The sequence below is a fragment of the Arachis ipaensis genome, chromosome B7, assembly GCF_059453495.1.
Source record: "Arachis ipaensis isolate K30076 ecotype BB chromosome B7, ASM5945349v1, whole genome shotgun sequence".
Taxonomy (NCBI): Eukaryota; Viridiplantae; Streptophyta; class Magnoliopsida; order Fabales; family Fabaceae; genus Arachis; species Arachis ipaensis.
Window position 1 is genome coordinate 134,984,569 of NC_142442.1, and position 16,341 is coordinate 135,000,909.

Here is a 16,341-nt window from a genome sequence, read left to right on the forward strand (position 1 = left end):
GAGCAAGTCACTTGCTGATGTGTTAGTAAATTGTCCACATGGGTTTCTCTTCTTCATAATTGGGACAAATCGCCCATGTAACTTTGTTGAAACGTTGCGTTTCATTATGAGCGTTATTGCATAAAACACCTTCCTCTCCCTCTTCATTTACATTTGGCCCTAAGTTTGAAACATTTCTCCTTCCCTCCAAAAGAGCATTACGTTGAGGACGTGCGAGCGTGCTGCACCATTGCGTAGGAAGACATTGACTGCATTTGGTAAGTTTCTTTGAAACGGTAAGGAATGTTTCGTTCTCTTCTACTTACTTTATCTTTCACTGTAGTCAAGTTGAGGAGTGTGTCAGATAGTGGGAGTGAAATTAGTTTTGATAACTCAGTTCTCCTCTACATGGTGATTATGGGTGGATGGGGTGAAGCACTAGCTTTGTTTGATGAGTTAGGGTTGTTGCGAAACTATCATAGTGATGTTAACTTTAAAAGTTTCTACCTTTGTGTTTACTGATGAGTTAAGAATTCTTAACTGATAGACATTATAGTCTATTTGCTATTGATTAAGTTTGAAATTTAGCTCTGTTACTAAGTTGTGGTTTGAATTTTTACAGATGTTTGTGTTTGTTGTCACTGTTTTTCATCATGGTGGAAAACTCAAGAAAGATCCAGATGGAGTGTTACGGTACGTAAATGGAAAGATTGAGAAATTTCCACCCATGGATGTTGATTTTGTCAACAAAAAGAATTTGGAAGAACTCTTCAGGGGATTAGATTATCTAGAATACAAAGAAATTTACTGGCTTGATCCAACAGCAAGAAACTTGGAGTTTGGGCTTCATATCCTTAAGGGTGACCAGGATATTAATGACATGTGTGAAGCCACCCTAAGTTGTCCAGATAGAAATGAGTTCTACATCTACTTTGAACACCCGGTAAGTCAACCAATGGTAGTCGAACCAGAACCAGAACCAGAGGAAGAGCCCGTTGTGGTCACAGATGAATCCTCATCGGATGACGGATACGAGAGTGCCGAGGATGAGATCTACAAGCCTCTTCCTCCTGGTTATGAGACTGATAGTTAGTGATATTGAGTCACCAAAAAGACATGAAAAAAATAAAAAAAAAAAGCATCGGTGTCTCCATGAAACAAGAAGAAGCAGTCACCTAAGAAAAATGGTAAGAAATCATCAAAGAGGTATACCGGAAGGAGGAGAAAGAGACATGTGCTATACGGTGAATCTAGTAAAGGAAATCGAACTGAGACACCTCCTAGTGGGTTGGGTTCTGCCCAAGGGCCAGTAGAAACAGATATGGGAGGTCCAGCAATGGTTAATGAGAAGAGTGACAGTGATGACTACAACTATGAATATGCTTCCAAAGAATGTCATATCCCAGTATCTTCTGAGGATGAGAGGATAATGCACGAACTTGATTTCAATGAAGAAAATGAATATGGAGAGGTTCAGTTTGAGCTTGGAATGCAATTTTCGGGTATGGAGAGATTTAAGAAGGCCTTAAAGGATGTATTTGTCTGGGATGGAAGAGATTGCATGTATATCAAGAATGAGAAGGAGAGGGTCAGGGCTAGATGTGCAGAGGAGAACTGCCCATGGTTGATATACGTGGCAAGGAACTCAAAAACAATGGCATTTGAGATAAAAATATTTTACAACAAGCATACATGTGGAAGGGATTATGGAAGCAACTTGGTTGAGTTAATACTCAAAATGGTCCCTGAAATTTGACCCCGACGCAATTTAGTCCTTAAATTTTCAATTGACTCAAATTGTACCCTGAAATTTTGACCCGTGCCTCAATTGGCCCTTCCGACGTTTTTTCGTCATCAGAAAGCTGACTTGGCAATTTTAAATGACACGTGGCACTGTAACAGTTAGATGACATGGCCAAAATTTTCAAAGCATCAATTTAATCCCTCACAATTTGAACATAAAACCTAACGGTTAGATAAAAAAATTATAAAATAAAATAATAAATTACATAAATATCCTCATCTTCTTCCTCTCACATCTTCTTCGCCTTCTTACATCTTCTTCCAACAACCACCATCCAACAACTATCATTGTTATCATCACACTTACCACTGCACCACCAAGATTTATTATAATCGATTATTAGATCTTAATGATCTTTATAGAAAAAATATGAAATAATTTTGCAAAATGTCATTAATATCCTTTTTCTTTATTATCCTTTTTTAAAAAAAAAACCTTGAGTTCTTCCACTAACCTTTTCAGGTGTGGCCATTGGCATTCATGAAGGTTGAGGCGCTATGAATCTTTTCGACAGTAAATTGTTCTCCATATGACCCTTCCTTCATGGCACTCTATCATCTATATATGTAACGAAGCATTGTAATTTGAGATTGCAAATTTTGGGTCTTTCTTTTTTGAAATTTCAACTTTTAAGTTTGTCAAACAAGCATCGACCAAAAATTTTATTTCCATATTTATTAGGACTCCCAAGACTTACTATCCTAGGAGTTAATAGAGACTTGGTGGTTTGAGATTAAAAAGTTAAACATGTGAAAAAAATGAGTCAAATAAAAGAAAGAAAATAGAAAAAATAGCAGTTGTAATAAAAAAAACAAAATACAAGAACTAACATTCTTGACCTTTTGTTGTGTATTCAGTGAGATTATGTTATTTGCAATAGGAGTTAGGGAAGAAACAAATGAAATTGAATCAGGCTTAGTGATGTACAGAAACAGGAGTGAGAGAGAGAATAAAAAAAAAGAGGTAAAATTGAAATTTTTTAAAATAAAACTATTATTTAAAATATTTAAATATAAATATAATTATTATATAATTAATAAAAGGTTTGAATCTTAACCATTAGTTCAAATTTTCAATAGTTATGATTCAAAAGGAATTTTTGGACCACCAAGAACCAAAATATACTTACTCATCTAAGAAAGCTCCTAAACCAAAATCAGGCCTAGATTTTTTTTTTTTTTTTTATCGACCAAAAAAAAAATCTAAGAAAGCTCCTAGTATGTTTTTTTTTTTTTTTTTTTTGTGACTAAAGCTCCTAGTATGTTAAATACAAAAATTATTTGCCACTAATTAAAATAAAAGTTTATCTATTTTGTGTCTTAAAGAGACATGTTAAGTTTATAAGTTAATAAATTTTTTATTAAAAATATGAAAAAATTTAAATTTTTAATGTATTTATTTATATTTATTAAATAAAAAGATATAAAATTTTTTAATAATAATAAACTTATCATGTGTACTTAGTACGTACATTAACTACTATAATTTGAGGGAATTGGCACTGCGCTAGGTTTTATGTTCAAATTGTGAAGGGTTAAATTGATATCTTAAAAAATTTGGCCATGTCATCTAATCGTTACAGTGCCACGTGTTATTTAAAATTGCCAAGTCAGTTTTTCGGTGACGAAAAACGTCCGAAGGGCCAAATTGAGGCTCAGGTCAAAATTTCAGAATACAATTTGAGTCAATTGAAAGTTTAAGTACTAAGTATCGGAGGTCAAATTTCAGGGATCATTTTGAGTATTAACTCAACCTACAAACTGTACAGTAAGTATACAACAGCGTTCAAGTATTACTCAGATCCTGAGCATCACATCATTTGAGAAAATAAAAGAGATTCGGCTGAAACTTGACCTCTCCAACTTGAATAGATGCACGTGGTGGATATATTACCATTTACCACGATAAACCTGAAGGAAAGAAAACTAATGTCAAATTAAACTATCTCACTTGTTGAGAAACAAAAATGAATCTTCTCGTGTATGATTTTAAGCAGAAAAATTATAATAATAATAATAATAATAATAATAAGTGCTACCTTGATAGACTTGTCAGCATATCCAACAAAAAGTTTTCCTTGACAGCTTAAAATAGCCGTTACAACAGAACTGCAAGAAATGGTTCCAAATGCTCTGACATCCAATTCGTCGTCTCCAGCTAATTCCTAAATTCAACAACTTTATCAATGAATTCATGTGTTCATTAAAAACAAAAAATAAAATAAAATATCATACTTAAATTTTGGCAAATTTAAAGCAACTAACAGTGCAAACTAGCATTACTAAGTTCATTTTTTCTCTGTGCTTCCCAAAACACAGCACATTTTGCATCTCTACCTGTATATTTATATTTTTGTCCCAGCCTCCTGTATAAAGGCATTGCCCTTGCATGCTCATAGCAAAAATGGCACCATTATGTAATGATTTGGAACTCATGAACACATCATTTCTCCATACCTAAACAAACAAAGAGATGTTACCCAATGATGTTGGTAGCTAATATGTTGATCAAGTCCATATTTCATATCAAGTGGACTATATTTCATTATTAATCTTCAAGAAACCTTTATGCAGCCGTTCTCATACGCCGCAACAAGCAAATGTCTATCAACAGTAATAGCTAGGATAGACTTCATTTCTCCAGGCATACCTTCCCCTAGCACTGTCAATGGGCTGTGATCGCTAAGATTCCACAACCGAACGGTTCCATCCCAACTACCACTGTAAAGAACCTCATCACACACTACAAGAGTGGAAACTACAGACCTATGACCAGTCATTGTGCACATCAAAGTTCCATCCTGGTAAGAGTACAGAAAACCAAAGAATGAATTTCTCAATGACTATTTTGTTTTAGGGTTGATATAAGTAGACCAAGCAAATGCCAATCTCACCTTTAACAACCAACCTTTTATTGTTCTATCTCCACTTCCAGTGTAGAGACAACGACTTGCTGAAACAGTTAAGGAATGGATACCACTGAAGCGCCAATCCTTCTGCTCATACCATTTCCTTAAGGGGTCTTGCCTGAGAGGAGCAGAAAGCCCCCAGACAAATATGCCCCCTCCATTATCACCACTTACACACAATGGTTCTTTATCATCTACATAAACTATAGCCATGACTTTATCCTCATGACCTTTAAACGTGTGTGAAAGAGAAAAGTCCTACATAAAATTTATATGGATGAAATTAACAATAGAATAAATGAGAAAGAGTTTCCATCGTAATGAGATTATTCTATCTAAAATACAGCCTGTAAAAACCTATCATGTAATTGTGTTTTCAAGTCTTACCAGCAACGACCATACTTTGACAGTTTTATCAAACGAAGAGCTAAACAGATATCCCCCTGCAAAACCACACAAATGCTTATGGAATGGAATATAATTCTTCACTGCATAATCAACTTATATCCTAGCATACCTAACACCATAAGTGAAACTCTGACTGTAACATGGGTAAAGCAACATTAATGCAGAAACTGATCAAGTGCCTAGTTTATGTCGCATTACATGCCATACCAATAATTTATTTATTTGATTGAAGACCCAAGGCTGAATTCATTTCAATAACAATAACAGACATATATTTTATTTTATACCCCAAAACAATAACCCTATTACCTTGTCATCCAATCAAACAGCAAGTGGAATCATGAATTATGATTGATAGAGACGTGTTTAATTTAAGCATGGAATTCATACCGCCAATTGCTAGTCCAGAGATACAATCCAGATGTCCTCGCAGATCTTTAAGTTCAGTCATTCCCTTAGATAAGCTAGCAACCAAATCTGCATCAGGTTTCTCTTCCCCATCAACAACATCTGGTGGCCCATTGTCTTCTTTTTCATTCAACTCACATTGTCCTTGACTGAACTCACCAAAAACCAAGCAGCAACCAGTGCTGCTCCGATTAACCGTAACCTCCAAGTTTTCCAGAAAATCGAATTCAGGTTTGAGTAACATATCCTGAATGCACTTCCGCACATCCACCACACTCATGCGGTTTCCCGGATTCATGTCCAAACATTTGCAAAGTGTCCCCCTCAATGACGGATATTCAGAGCCAAGTTTGTCTTCCAAAACAGAACTAACTTTCTCCGCCCAACAAACATAACTAGCTGATAAGTCAAAGCCATTCTCTTCACTCATTTCAAAGGGAATCTGAGGGAGTGCATCTCCAATGAGAAGCCACAACAGCACACAAGCCAATGACCACACATCTGAGCCATACCCGAACGGATATCTGGAATGCTCATCCTCCGGATTAACAGCAGCATTCTTCTGCAGTAATCGAAACAAAACCTCAGGGCATAAAAAAAGCTCATTTTTTAAACAACCCTTAAACAATCCCTCTTCTTTCTGCCTAACCTTGTTGCCACCAGAAAAACTATACACAGTCTTCCTTCTCATAACCAAAACCTCATTCAAATTAACACAAACACCACCAAGCTCATCGAAAGCAAAGCACGAAGGTCCTAAACAACCAGCAACCAAACCTTCCAAATGCAAAGCCAGCACAGAATCACACACACTCTTCCCAATCACAGCAAAGCTTAAAATCCCATCTTTTTTATCTTCCAATCCCAAACCAAGGAACCCATTCTTCAATTCACCAAACTTCTGCAAAATGCTACCACCATTGTGCCTTTCACACACCAGGTACAATGACCCATCCAATACCTCCACTTCACTCCACAGCCCATAAACCCTAAAAACCCTGCCCTGCCTCACAGAAGCTTCTAGAATCAAAGCTAACTCCTCCCTCACAGCCTCCTTCATCCCCACCAAACATTCCATAATCCTCGCAACATAACTGAACTTAAACTTCGAACAATTCAAAACACGAGGTAAAGAAAAAACAGGAACAAGGCTCAAACACTTGCTATTTCGAGAACAAACACTAACCCTACCCTTCAACGAAGAACTCGAACCAAATTGCCCTCGCAACACAAACCCGCTGGGTTCGGATTCGGGTTCAGGTGGGGACTCCACCGAAACTGCGTCGTGCGGGAGAATCCAGTCCTTCCACTTGGCATAGAACTCGTCGGACCAGAACCGATCTCGAATTACAGACCGATCATCACAACCGTCGATCGTTGACCGTTGAGTCGGTTTCACCGATCGCGAAGAAGAAGAAGAAGAAGATGAAGAGAGGCAAAGCCTGAGAAGGTCGATGTTCTTTGGAAGAGACGAAGGTCCTTGCTCTGAAGAGTACTTAACGAGCTGTGTACACGCCGGGCACCGAATCGTGTTCGGGAACCGCAGCGGAAGCTCCACGAGGCATGCTTCGCAGACGGAGTGACCGCAAGATAGGACCCTAGGGATGGAAACTTGGTCGTCGTAGCGTTCGAGGCACACCGGACACTCCGGCACTTCCATCGCCGGCGGAGTTTTCTGTCTGCGCCGTCGTTTCTGGTTTTGTGCGGAATTTGGAGCGCGAAACGTAAACAGTGTTGATCTAAAACGGCGTCGTTTTCTCCAATGAGCCTTTTTTCCTTTGGACGGATTTACCCTCGCATTTAAATCTGAATTACCTAAATTGCCCCTTTCGTCGTTGTGTTAAAGGTCTACTCGAACGACTAATGCGTGTTTTGAGAGATCTGAACTCTGAGCTGAAGCCGCTGCTTCTGATCTCAGTTGAGGTAAGCTTCTTCCATTTTTCTTTTAACCTCTTCGTTATTCTGTTTGTTTCCTTAGAAAATGCGAGTTGATAAGAAATCGAAATTACTACATCCCTGAATTCAGTTTAGATCGATGTGCCCTAACAGCATTATTGGGATCCATTAAGCATTGGTTGTTGATTTTTTGTAATCTTCTTCACTTGATTGATAACTTCAGCTACTTGTTAAGTGAAACGTAAAGTTGTGCCTACGAACTGTTTGTGTTTTGAACTCATTCACAGTTGTTTGAATTTTGCAATTTGAAGGCCATGGCGGGGTCTGGGAGCTCCATGCTGTATTCCTTTCTGATGTTCACTGTAATTCTCTCGCTTCAAGAAATGTACCGTGCGAAATTAGCATCGACGGAATTGTACACTATACTTGGAGGGTTTATCAGCTCTCTTCTGTTTCTTGTGCTCCTTACTGTGAGTTTTCATCATCAATCTATTGAATTCTTTCTCATGAATCAATCACATTCAAGCACATGAACATTAGCATAGCAATATTTGATATCATTGATATGGACACACACTAGAAGGAGGGACATCTGTTTATGATGGCATTATAATGAAGAGTAGTGCTAGGGAGCCAATGGCCTAAATCGTACAATGTGTACAATGGGCTAAATTTTTGGTTTATGAATAAAATGAGCATCACCTATACTATCCAGAATAACCATCCGGATATCAGGGATAACCATCCGAATACCAGAGATAATAAACATCTCATGTTATAAAAAGCTAATTTTGAGTTCACCAAGATTCGAACTCTTGACCTTCCGGATTTGGAACTCTAATACCATATTTTGAAACCACTCATCCCAAAAGCATAATCTGACAGGATAATGTAACACTAATAACCATATCTCTAATACTTTCTAAATCTTCATTGTACACATTGTACGCTTAGGTCATTGGCTCCCTATACTTTCTCTATAATGAAAGATATATCTTTCGCTCATTCCTTTTCGAATACGGCTCGTTTGGTACTTTTGTTCGGTCTTTTTGGCAGAGAAAGCAATTATATTTTAAGATATGTTGTAATCTGTGCTTGTTAATGTACTAAGGTTTGCCTGAAGCAATCTAATCGTGCACTTAATAATAATTTTTCACTGCATAATGCTTCCTATGAGAGGTGCCATTTTTTGTAATTTGATTTCAGAAGGCTTTTACAAGAATGAGAAAATTCTTTTTTTTTTCCTCCCATATATATATTCGTTCCTTGATCACTCGTTGATATTATCCTTCTACTTTGAGAAAAGAGAAAATTTGTGGTTATTAGTATTGCCAGTAATATATGTGAATGCTTTTTTGGATCTATATAGTCTTTTTGTAATTATATACTGCTTTGTATAATTCTTTCAAGAATTCCATCAGAGCAAAATCTTCCAAGTAAAATGAAGGTATTTATATTTGCTTTACATCTGTGCTTTCAGTTCATTGGAAACTACCAAGAAACAGTTGGTGCAAAAACTGGTTGGGGTGCAGGTATTGTAAATTTCATAATGTTTGTCTGAATGGGTTTGGTTGCATGTGTACTTATTCATGTAACAGAAGAAACTACATGTATGATTACTGGAACTGAACATTTTGCATAAAATTTATTAAACGTTATTGGTGGTCATTCCTTTGTCAACTTAGTTTTGTCAGTAAATTTATCATCCCTTTGGAGTTTGCTAATAGCAACTTTCTTTTGGGGTACATAATAGCATTTCTTTTTATTTGATAAACTATATGCATTAAGCAATATTAACAATTCTAGAAGAAAATGAAGATGAAGTTGTCCTGTGAATTTTATGCTCTAGGTCACTCATGCTATTTATGATGAGTTGTGTGATGACTAGCAGTTAATAAACGACATCTTTATGCCTGCGAATTGCATGGTCCATAGGATGAATCTTTCAACTCTTTCATTCCCCCTGGTTGACAGTTTTTTATTTTTTAATTCACAGTCTTCATAGCAGAAGCAGTTGCCCTGATTGCTGCAAGCACAGTCCACAGGGTTTGCATTACTACATGGTATGCTCCTCCCAACCCCCATAGCAATAGACACACTACTACCTCTTCTGTGCAAATAATAGATTGCCATTTAGATATGAAATCATACTCAAGCATAGCATTAAGATGGTTCCAAATCCAAAATGTATAAATTGATATTTTGGTTTATTCGTATGGACACTTGTTGATCACCCTTCTAATGTTGGCATAATTGCAGTTTCCTGTTCTCGGCTGTATTGCTGTATGAGGTTAACAAAATCTCAGGATCAGTGCTTTCAGTTCAAACAAGCGACTCCAGAAGTAAAAAGTATAGTGGGAGAGGTTAATCTCGTGTGTTCGTATTATGTATGATCACTGTCTAAGCATCTTCAAAGATTTTGTTTGGAGCGTTAGTTAACTACCCTATTATCTTCTCTAAAGTTATCTCACTTTTCCATGTTACAACTTCAGTGCTGAATTCCGTGATGTAAACGATGAGCAAATTACTAAACTAGGATTATCGAGGGTAAAATGAGTGTTACAACTTATAAAATGACTTTTCCAGTTTTCCTTAGTTGACCCTGTTTACTAAATTATTGAGGGTAAAATGAGTGTTACAAGGGTTCTGATTGTTCAAAACTATCACCTTCGCTGAAGTTTCTTTTTTTCTTTTGTGTGTGTGTGTGTGTGTGTGTGTGTTTAGTATCATGGATATGCTTGGCAATTACGTTGTATAAGATCACTCGGTCAAATCCATAATTAACTTGTTATGGTGCAAACTAAGTAAGAGAAAATAGTAACACCTTTTCTTCAAGGTCGAGTCATTCAGATTGGACCGTTAACTTGCTATGTACACTAGCAAACTAATAATCTATCTGGCCATGATTAATCAAATACTACTTATAAATACTAAAACCGGAGAGAAATTTTGATATGTAAAACTTCTGAGAGGCAGTAGTTGGATGATACACAACCGACTCTTTTTACCCTCTGAATATGCAATGCATGGAATAGAACAATCAATAAGCAAATTTATGACATGAAATTCTCTTTCACCATCCTAGTTTTCTAGATTTTATTTTTTTTTAGTATTGCTTTGAACTGTCTCTAACTCCGGTTTGATAAGAGCATTGAAGATATCTTGGACACATATATATGTTTGGATAACATAAAAAATTTTTACAGTTATTTAATCAAATTTGTGGTTAAATAATTTTTTAATAAATTTAAAAATTAATTATTTTTACTAATGTAATAATATATAATTAATTATTTGTATAGAATTCTTTTATGAAAATTAAGTTTTATTTAAAATTTTTTAAAAATATTTTTAGAGCTATTGTGTGTATATTTGTCTAAATATTTAGATGATATTTTTTATTTGATAGAAAATCATAATCAACTGTGATCAATGAAATGGAGAGTTGGACACCGATTAAGGAAACTCCCATATCAATAATGAATAATCAAAATAATAATAATAAAAAAAATAAATAAAGCAAAAAGCGCAAAAGAATTAATAAGCAAAAACCGCGTGTAATGGTGGTTGGTGGCAAACTGGCAAGTGGCAATGGAGTCCACATCTGTAAATTCCAATCCCACAAAAACGCCACCACACCGCACCACCACCGACCGGAGTGAGAGAAAGTGAGAAACAAAAGAGACGCACACAAATAGAAAGAAGCATCTCAATCTCCCAAAATTCACTTCTCTTATTCTCTCTCTATCACGCCATTCCCGCCATTTCTTCTTCGCCATCGTTCTCGCTCTCCATCCCATTTCACTTCCCCTTCCTCCTTCCCTCTGTTTTTTTTTTTTTTCCTTTATCCAGTTCCTTATCGGCACCGAACAACAATTTCGGTTTCAACCTATCCACTCGGACCAAAATTTTGATTCTTTTTCACCCTACCAATTCAATTCCTCTCATAAATTTAACAAATTATTTCGTTTCAGCTCTACCTAGCTCAACAAAAACACCTTTTTAGTCCCGTTTTTTGTATACCCTAGATTTTACGTTTAATTGGTTCATTTCTGAATTCTGATTATCGTTTAGTCGCTAAAGTTCTAATCTTTCCCCCCAGAATGGACGAGTTTGGCGTGTTGACCGAAAGGTTTGGCTTGAAACCGCAGGGAAAATCGGCTCCGATGGCCTCATCGAAGCGACCCACAGGTGTCGGTGGATCCCAACCTGGAATCAATTCGTTCAATCCCCCCAAATCTTCTTCCCAAAACGGATCCAGATCTCACCAACACTCCGATTTTGATTTCGATGGCATTTTCAGCCCAAGCAACAATAAGAAAACACAGAATTTCGGTGGTCTCGGCGATGGCATTGACGATATCTTCGGCCCGGGCGCTAAATCTAATACCAGCAAGGGTTCTTCCTTCGATTACGATTCGATATTTGGCGGTTCGAACAGGCCGGTTTCGAAGCCTGCTTCGAACAATGATTTTGTGGACGACATATTCGGTGTAATGCCCGAGAGAAAAGGCGTTGGTGTTGATGATCTGTTAGATAAGATTGGAGGGTTAAATTCTAGTACCAGCAACAAAAGCTCATCCAATGTGAAAAAAGCACCTGATTTTGATGAATTGATACCTGGGTTTGGTGGAAGCAGCTCTTCAAAGAATGGGTATGAACTATGGAAGCTTTGATTGCTTGATTATATGTCCTGTTGTTGTTTTTTTAATTGTTGAGGTAACTTGCAAAATTAGCATGATTTATGCGTTTGAAAGTGTTGCACTTCCCTAGGGTCAAGCACACATGTCTTTTAGGTGTAAATTATTGTTATCTTCTAGGCTTCTAATAATTTTTATTTTGGTATATTAATTAGATTTCTTATGAAGCTACAGAATAGGACTGCTTACTAGCACGTGGTTTTAAATTGTGTCTGTGGCGGTTAACTTATCTGCATTGAGTATCATGTGCTCCCAGCAAGCTTTGGGAGGTGTTTAGAGCATCTTCATTACTCTGTTGGTATAGTTTACTGATATGTTGAGGATATATAATGTGTTATTTATATGTGCTGATATATTATGGCTTGTGTAAAATCTTGTATTTTATATTAAGTTGTGGAGAAAATGTGGAAAAGGACTCAGCTGAGAACTAAGTTTTACATCTTCTGTGACTTATATTTCCATGAGACATGTATTTAATAAGGTTATATGAATTTGGTTTGAGCAACATATGTGAAATGGGAGTTCTGTTTGTTACATTGTTGCTACCTTATGTTTCTTCTTTTTCATCTTTTACATCTCGTAATGAATTCAGACGCACAATCCCCACCTGATCCTTGTAAGGGTTTCACAAGTTTGGATGAATAACTTTCTTTTCTTGGTTTGTGCATTGATTGATCCTGGACTCGAGCCTAGTCGTTGTTCCTAGTGGTGTATCAAATATTCAAATTATTGATGCAATATGGGGGAATTTAAAAAAAAAAAAAGAAAAAAAGCATTCTGGAAAATTACTTGGTACTATACTGCAATCATTTTACTTTTACTAGTGATTTAAGCTGCTTATCACTTAAGTTAAAAATAAATGCATGCAGATTTTGTGGCCTTCTTTGTTGGTAGGTGTGTCTCACTTATCCATCTACTCGGTCTAACAATCTCTTCATGTGTTTTTTTTTTTTTTCTCTTAATCTCTTTTATTTTGTATTTTTCAGAAGAGCAAGTAATAAGTCTCCTAAACCAACTGCCACTTCAAACAAACCTGCTGCCACCTCTCATGATGATCCATTTTTAGTGTTTGAAACCACTTCACGCGCAGCATCTTCGGAATCATTCTTTGACTCTTTGGAACAGATTAATAAGTGGAATAATTCCAAAGGTACAAGAGACAGCTCCGGTGCTTCCCCAATATTAAGACCTCCACCTAAGGCAACAAATGTTACATACTCAAATAAAGGTTTTTCTGAATGCTTGAGCTAAAAACTACCACTATCTATCTTTGTTTCTATCACTACTAAGCAGTTTGCTGAATTATGTTTTATGCAGTTAACAGCTCAAACGTATCATCCATAGATGAGCTTGAGGAATTTGCCATGGGTAAGATGCAGAATAATGCTACCAGAAAGGCCAATATAAATACTGGTGACACTAAACGAAACTTAGCTGCAAAGATCAACAAAAATAAAGGAGGTCCGGCTGCAAGAGTGAACCAATCAAATGGCATGGACGATCTTGAATCCTTTTTCGGCACAGGCACTCGGTCAAGCAGTGTACCAAAGTCAAGGGCTTCAAATATGGTATATTATTGATATAAAATGCCCAAAAGATTTGCTACATTAAAGAGGCTATGTTAATGAATTATTGCTAATGCCTTTTGTAGGATAATACGTTTGATCATCAAATGAATGATAAAGGGAGATCTGGGGTGTCACAAGGGGTGCCACCTGTTTCCTCTGCCAGTGCAAAGAAACCTTCAGCAGTGACATCTTTTGATGACCTATCATTAATTTTTGGTGGTAAGTTGTTTACGTTTATTATTTCTAATTTTTTTATAAGGAAGTGAGTTTATTCTCATCATATCTTCCACCTTTGGCTGCAAAAGGTTCGCCAACATCTGAATTCCAGGAAATTGAAGGAGAATCTGAAGAGAGACGAAAAGCAAGATTGCAACGTCATCAGAGGACCCAAGAGCGATCGGTGTGTATTATCTTTTAGTTTTCTTAATTCCAAGTATTAAGGAAAAAGAGGGATCATTAATTCAAATTATATGCCATTCTTTAATAATTATATTAAATCCCTCCCCCCACCCCCCAAAAAAGAAAAGTGCATTTTTAATACAACAAATATATATTGGCATTGATTCCTTCTGAGAATCTTACAAAATCAGAACAAGAAAATACTCAAAATAGTCAATTTATTTATTTTATTATTTTGAGGAGTTAGGATTGCTTATGTTAAACAAGCACTTAATTTAGAAAATCAATTCTGAGTTTTTTCTTAAAGGTAAGTTTTTGAAAAACCTATCCAAATGGCCCCTTAGGTTTCCTAAATTGATTTGATAGTCAGATCTTTAGTTTAATGATCCATATAGGGACCCGTCATGTGATATTTCATATACTTGTTGTACTCTGAACTTAGAACACAAATGATGTCTTCATGATTTGTACTGGACATCGAACTTGATTTGTCCGTGCATAATAGGTTTATATTGAAATAATCTTACAAGACATACCTTTTCACTTTGCTTTCCATCGGTCTTTTCCAGTTAAAAGCATTGGCTGATATGAACCAGCGTGACCATCAAACTAAAATGGAGCAAGAAGAGAGACATGTAAGCTTTTAGTGTTTTTATTTCAACTTTGATTTATTTCCAACTATTATCATGATGCAATTCTTTTGTTTTTACCTTATATTTTCTCATACTTTCTTGGGTGTAATTTGATTTTAATGTGGCAGAGAATCGCCAATTATACGGATGTTCAGATAAAGAGATGGGCTGCAGGAAAAGAAACCAATATGCGGGCATTGCTATCATCATTACAAGATGTATGCTCTTTTGACATTAGTTTTGCATTGCTAATACACCATTCTCTTTAGTTACTACTCTAATGGAAAGTGTAAAGGAAACGGACACAACAAATTATTTGGTTTTGTTTTTAACTGGGTAGTCAATTATTACCCGCTTCAGAATAGCTATAGCATGAAAGTGTAAGCAAGAATGACCAGATCCTGTCTAGAATATTATTGTTACAAGATCGAAAATTAGATAGAATGCACCATATATGGTTGAAACTTTTTAATTTTTCAATCAATGTTCCTGTTCACTATGGTTGTGCTAAATTACGTTTGCAACTGAATTATTTATATTGGTTATAAATGAAGCAGACTACTATTTCATCCCGTCAAATTATGTATTGTTTTAGAAGTTTTTGAGTGCTATAAAAATTTCACTTATTTTATGATTTTATTTCTTAATATTTTATATATTACTCCATTTCAAATGCTAGAGCATATTTATTAGCTTTTGTACAGGAAAATGATGCATCTTCCTTGTGTATATTTTTATTATTTTGTTTCCTTTTACTGAAACAATTCTATAATTTATTGTTCAGATCTTTCCTGTTATTTTTCATTTCTCAAATCTTACCCTGAATTTCATATTCAGGTTCTTTGGCCAGAATGTGGATGGGAGCCAGTGTCAATTACAGATATGATCTCTTCCACTTCGGTGAAAAAGGTTTACAGAAAAGCAACTTTATGCATTCACCCAGATAAGGTCCAACAGAAAGGTGCTACTCTTGAACAGAAATATATTGCAGAGAAGGTTTTTGACATCCTCAAGGTACAAGTTCATACCCTTTTAACCCTCCTCAAATAATCTTTTAAGAAAAAAAAAGACACCAAGACTACTCCAAATCCTGTGTTACGCCGGATGTTTGTGCATCAGGCTACTCTTTATTGCAGTATGATAAATGTGTTACCTTTTTTATTTTGATGTTGTGATCCAAAACACAGGCAGCGTGGACCAAGTTCAACGCGGAAGAGCTTTCTTAGACCCCCTGCTAAATTTTCTTTGCGAATCATAGCTGTATGTTTAGGACTTGTGCGCGTCTTCAGTTTGGGAATATTCACTTGAATTGTTGGTTTTGTGCGGTTGAGGATATAACTTGGCAAGAGTTTCTTTTTCCTAATGCGTTTATGTTTGGAATGTTCTTTTTAAGAAGTTGTATTGTACAGTAATGTACTTAAATGTTCATCGAGGTTAAATGTTCATTGAGGTCAGTGTACAAAATTTGTAGTGCTCCTTAGCAATTTAGACATGCCTACATAAAATTCAGCCATCCCTCAAATTAGAGGTTATCTCTTATTTAGATTGTGCACGTTTGTACACGTGCATTTGATATGTTGTATGAATAATATATCATTGATTTTTTATTTATTCAGCAATATTTGTTTGTGATCTCGAA

At 36.1% G+C, this 16,341-nt stretch overlaps 3 protein-coding genes across 6 annotated transcripts; 2 read left to right on the top strand and 1 right to left on the bottom strand.

Annotated features, from left to right (window-relative positions):
• Positions 1–3,461: 3,461 nt before the first annotated feature.
• Positions 3,462–7,262, bottom strand: LOC148554256 (zinc ion binding protein). Of its 4 annotated transcripts, none has more exons than XR_015892401.1 (7): positions 5,490–7,167; positions 5,079–5,134; positions 4,691–4,949; positions 4,433–4,583; positions 4,120–4,239; positions 3,822–3,947; positions 3,462–3,693 (listed from the first exon to the last, which is right to left on the bottom strand). XR_015892401.1 is itself a non-coding variant. In XM_088494330.1 (7 exons), exons 1-7 carry the CDS (start codon positions 7,165–7,167, stop codon positions 3,673–3,675), a joined length of 2,511 nt encoding a protein of 836 aa, XP_088350456.1. In that variant the 5' UTR covers positions 7,168–7,262; the 3' UTR covers positions 3,462–3,672. The 4 variants fall into 4 exon arrangements, 1 of the variants encoding a protein (XP_088350456.1); XR_015892400.1 differs by having other exon boundaries at positions 4,347–4,583; XR_015892399.1 differs by having other exon boundaries at positions 4,677–4,949.
• Positions 7,263–7,302: 40 nt separating this feature from the next.
• LOC107606022 (keratinocyte-associated-like protein) lies at positions 7,303–9,998 on the top strand. Its single transcript, XM_016307986.3, has 5 exons — positions 7,303–7,430; positions 7,715–7,873; positions 8,884–8,935; positions 9,400–9,466; positions 9,663–9,998. The coding sequence occupies exons 1-5, from the start codon at positions 7,371–7,373 to the stop codon at positions 9,769–9,771; spliced, it is 447 nt and encodes a 148-aa protein (XP_016163472.1). The 5' UTR covers positions 7,303–7,370; the 3' UTR covers positions 9,772–9,998.
• Positions 9,999–10,810: 812 nt separating this feature from the next.
• LOC107606024 (Chaperone DnaJ-domain superfamily protein) lies at positions 10,811–16,341 on the top strand. The gene is made up of 9 exons (XM_016307988.3): positions 10,811–12,057; positions 13,090–13,331; positions 13,421–13,671; positions 13,755–13,890; positions 13,977–14,071; positions 14,640–14,705; positions 14,831–14,920; positions 15,540–15,716; positions 15,890–16,341. The coding sequence occupies exons 1-9, from the start codon at positions 11,507–11,509 to the stop codon at positions 15,926–15,928; spliced, it is 1,647 nt and encodes a 548-aa protein (XP_016163474.1). The 5' UTR covers positions 10,811–11,506; the 3' UTR covers positions 15,929–16,341.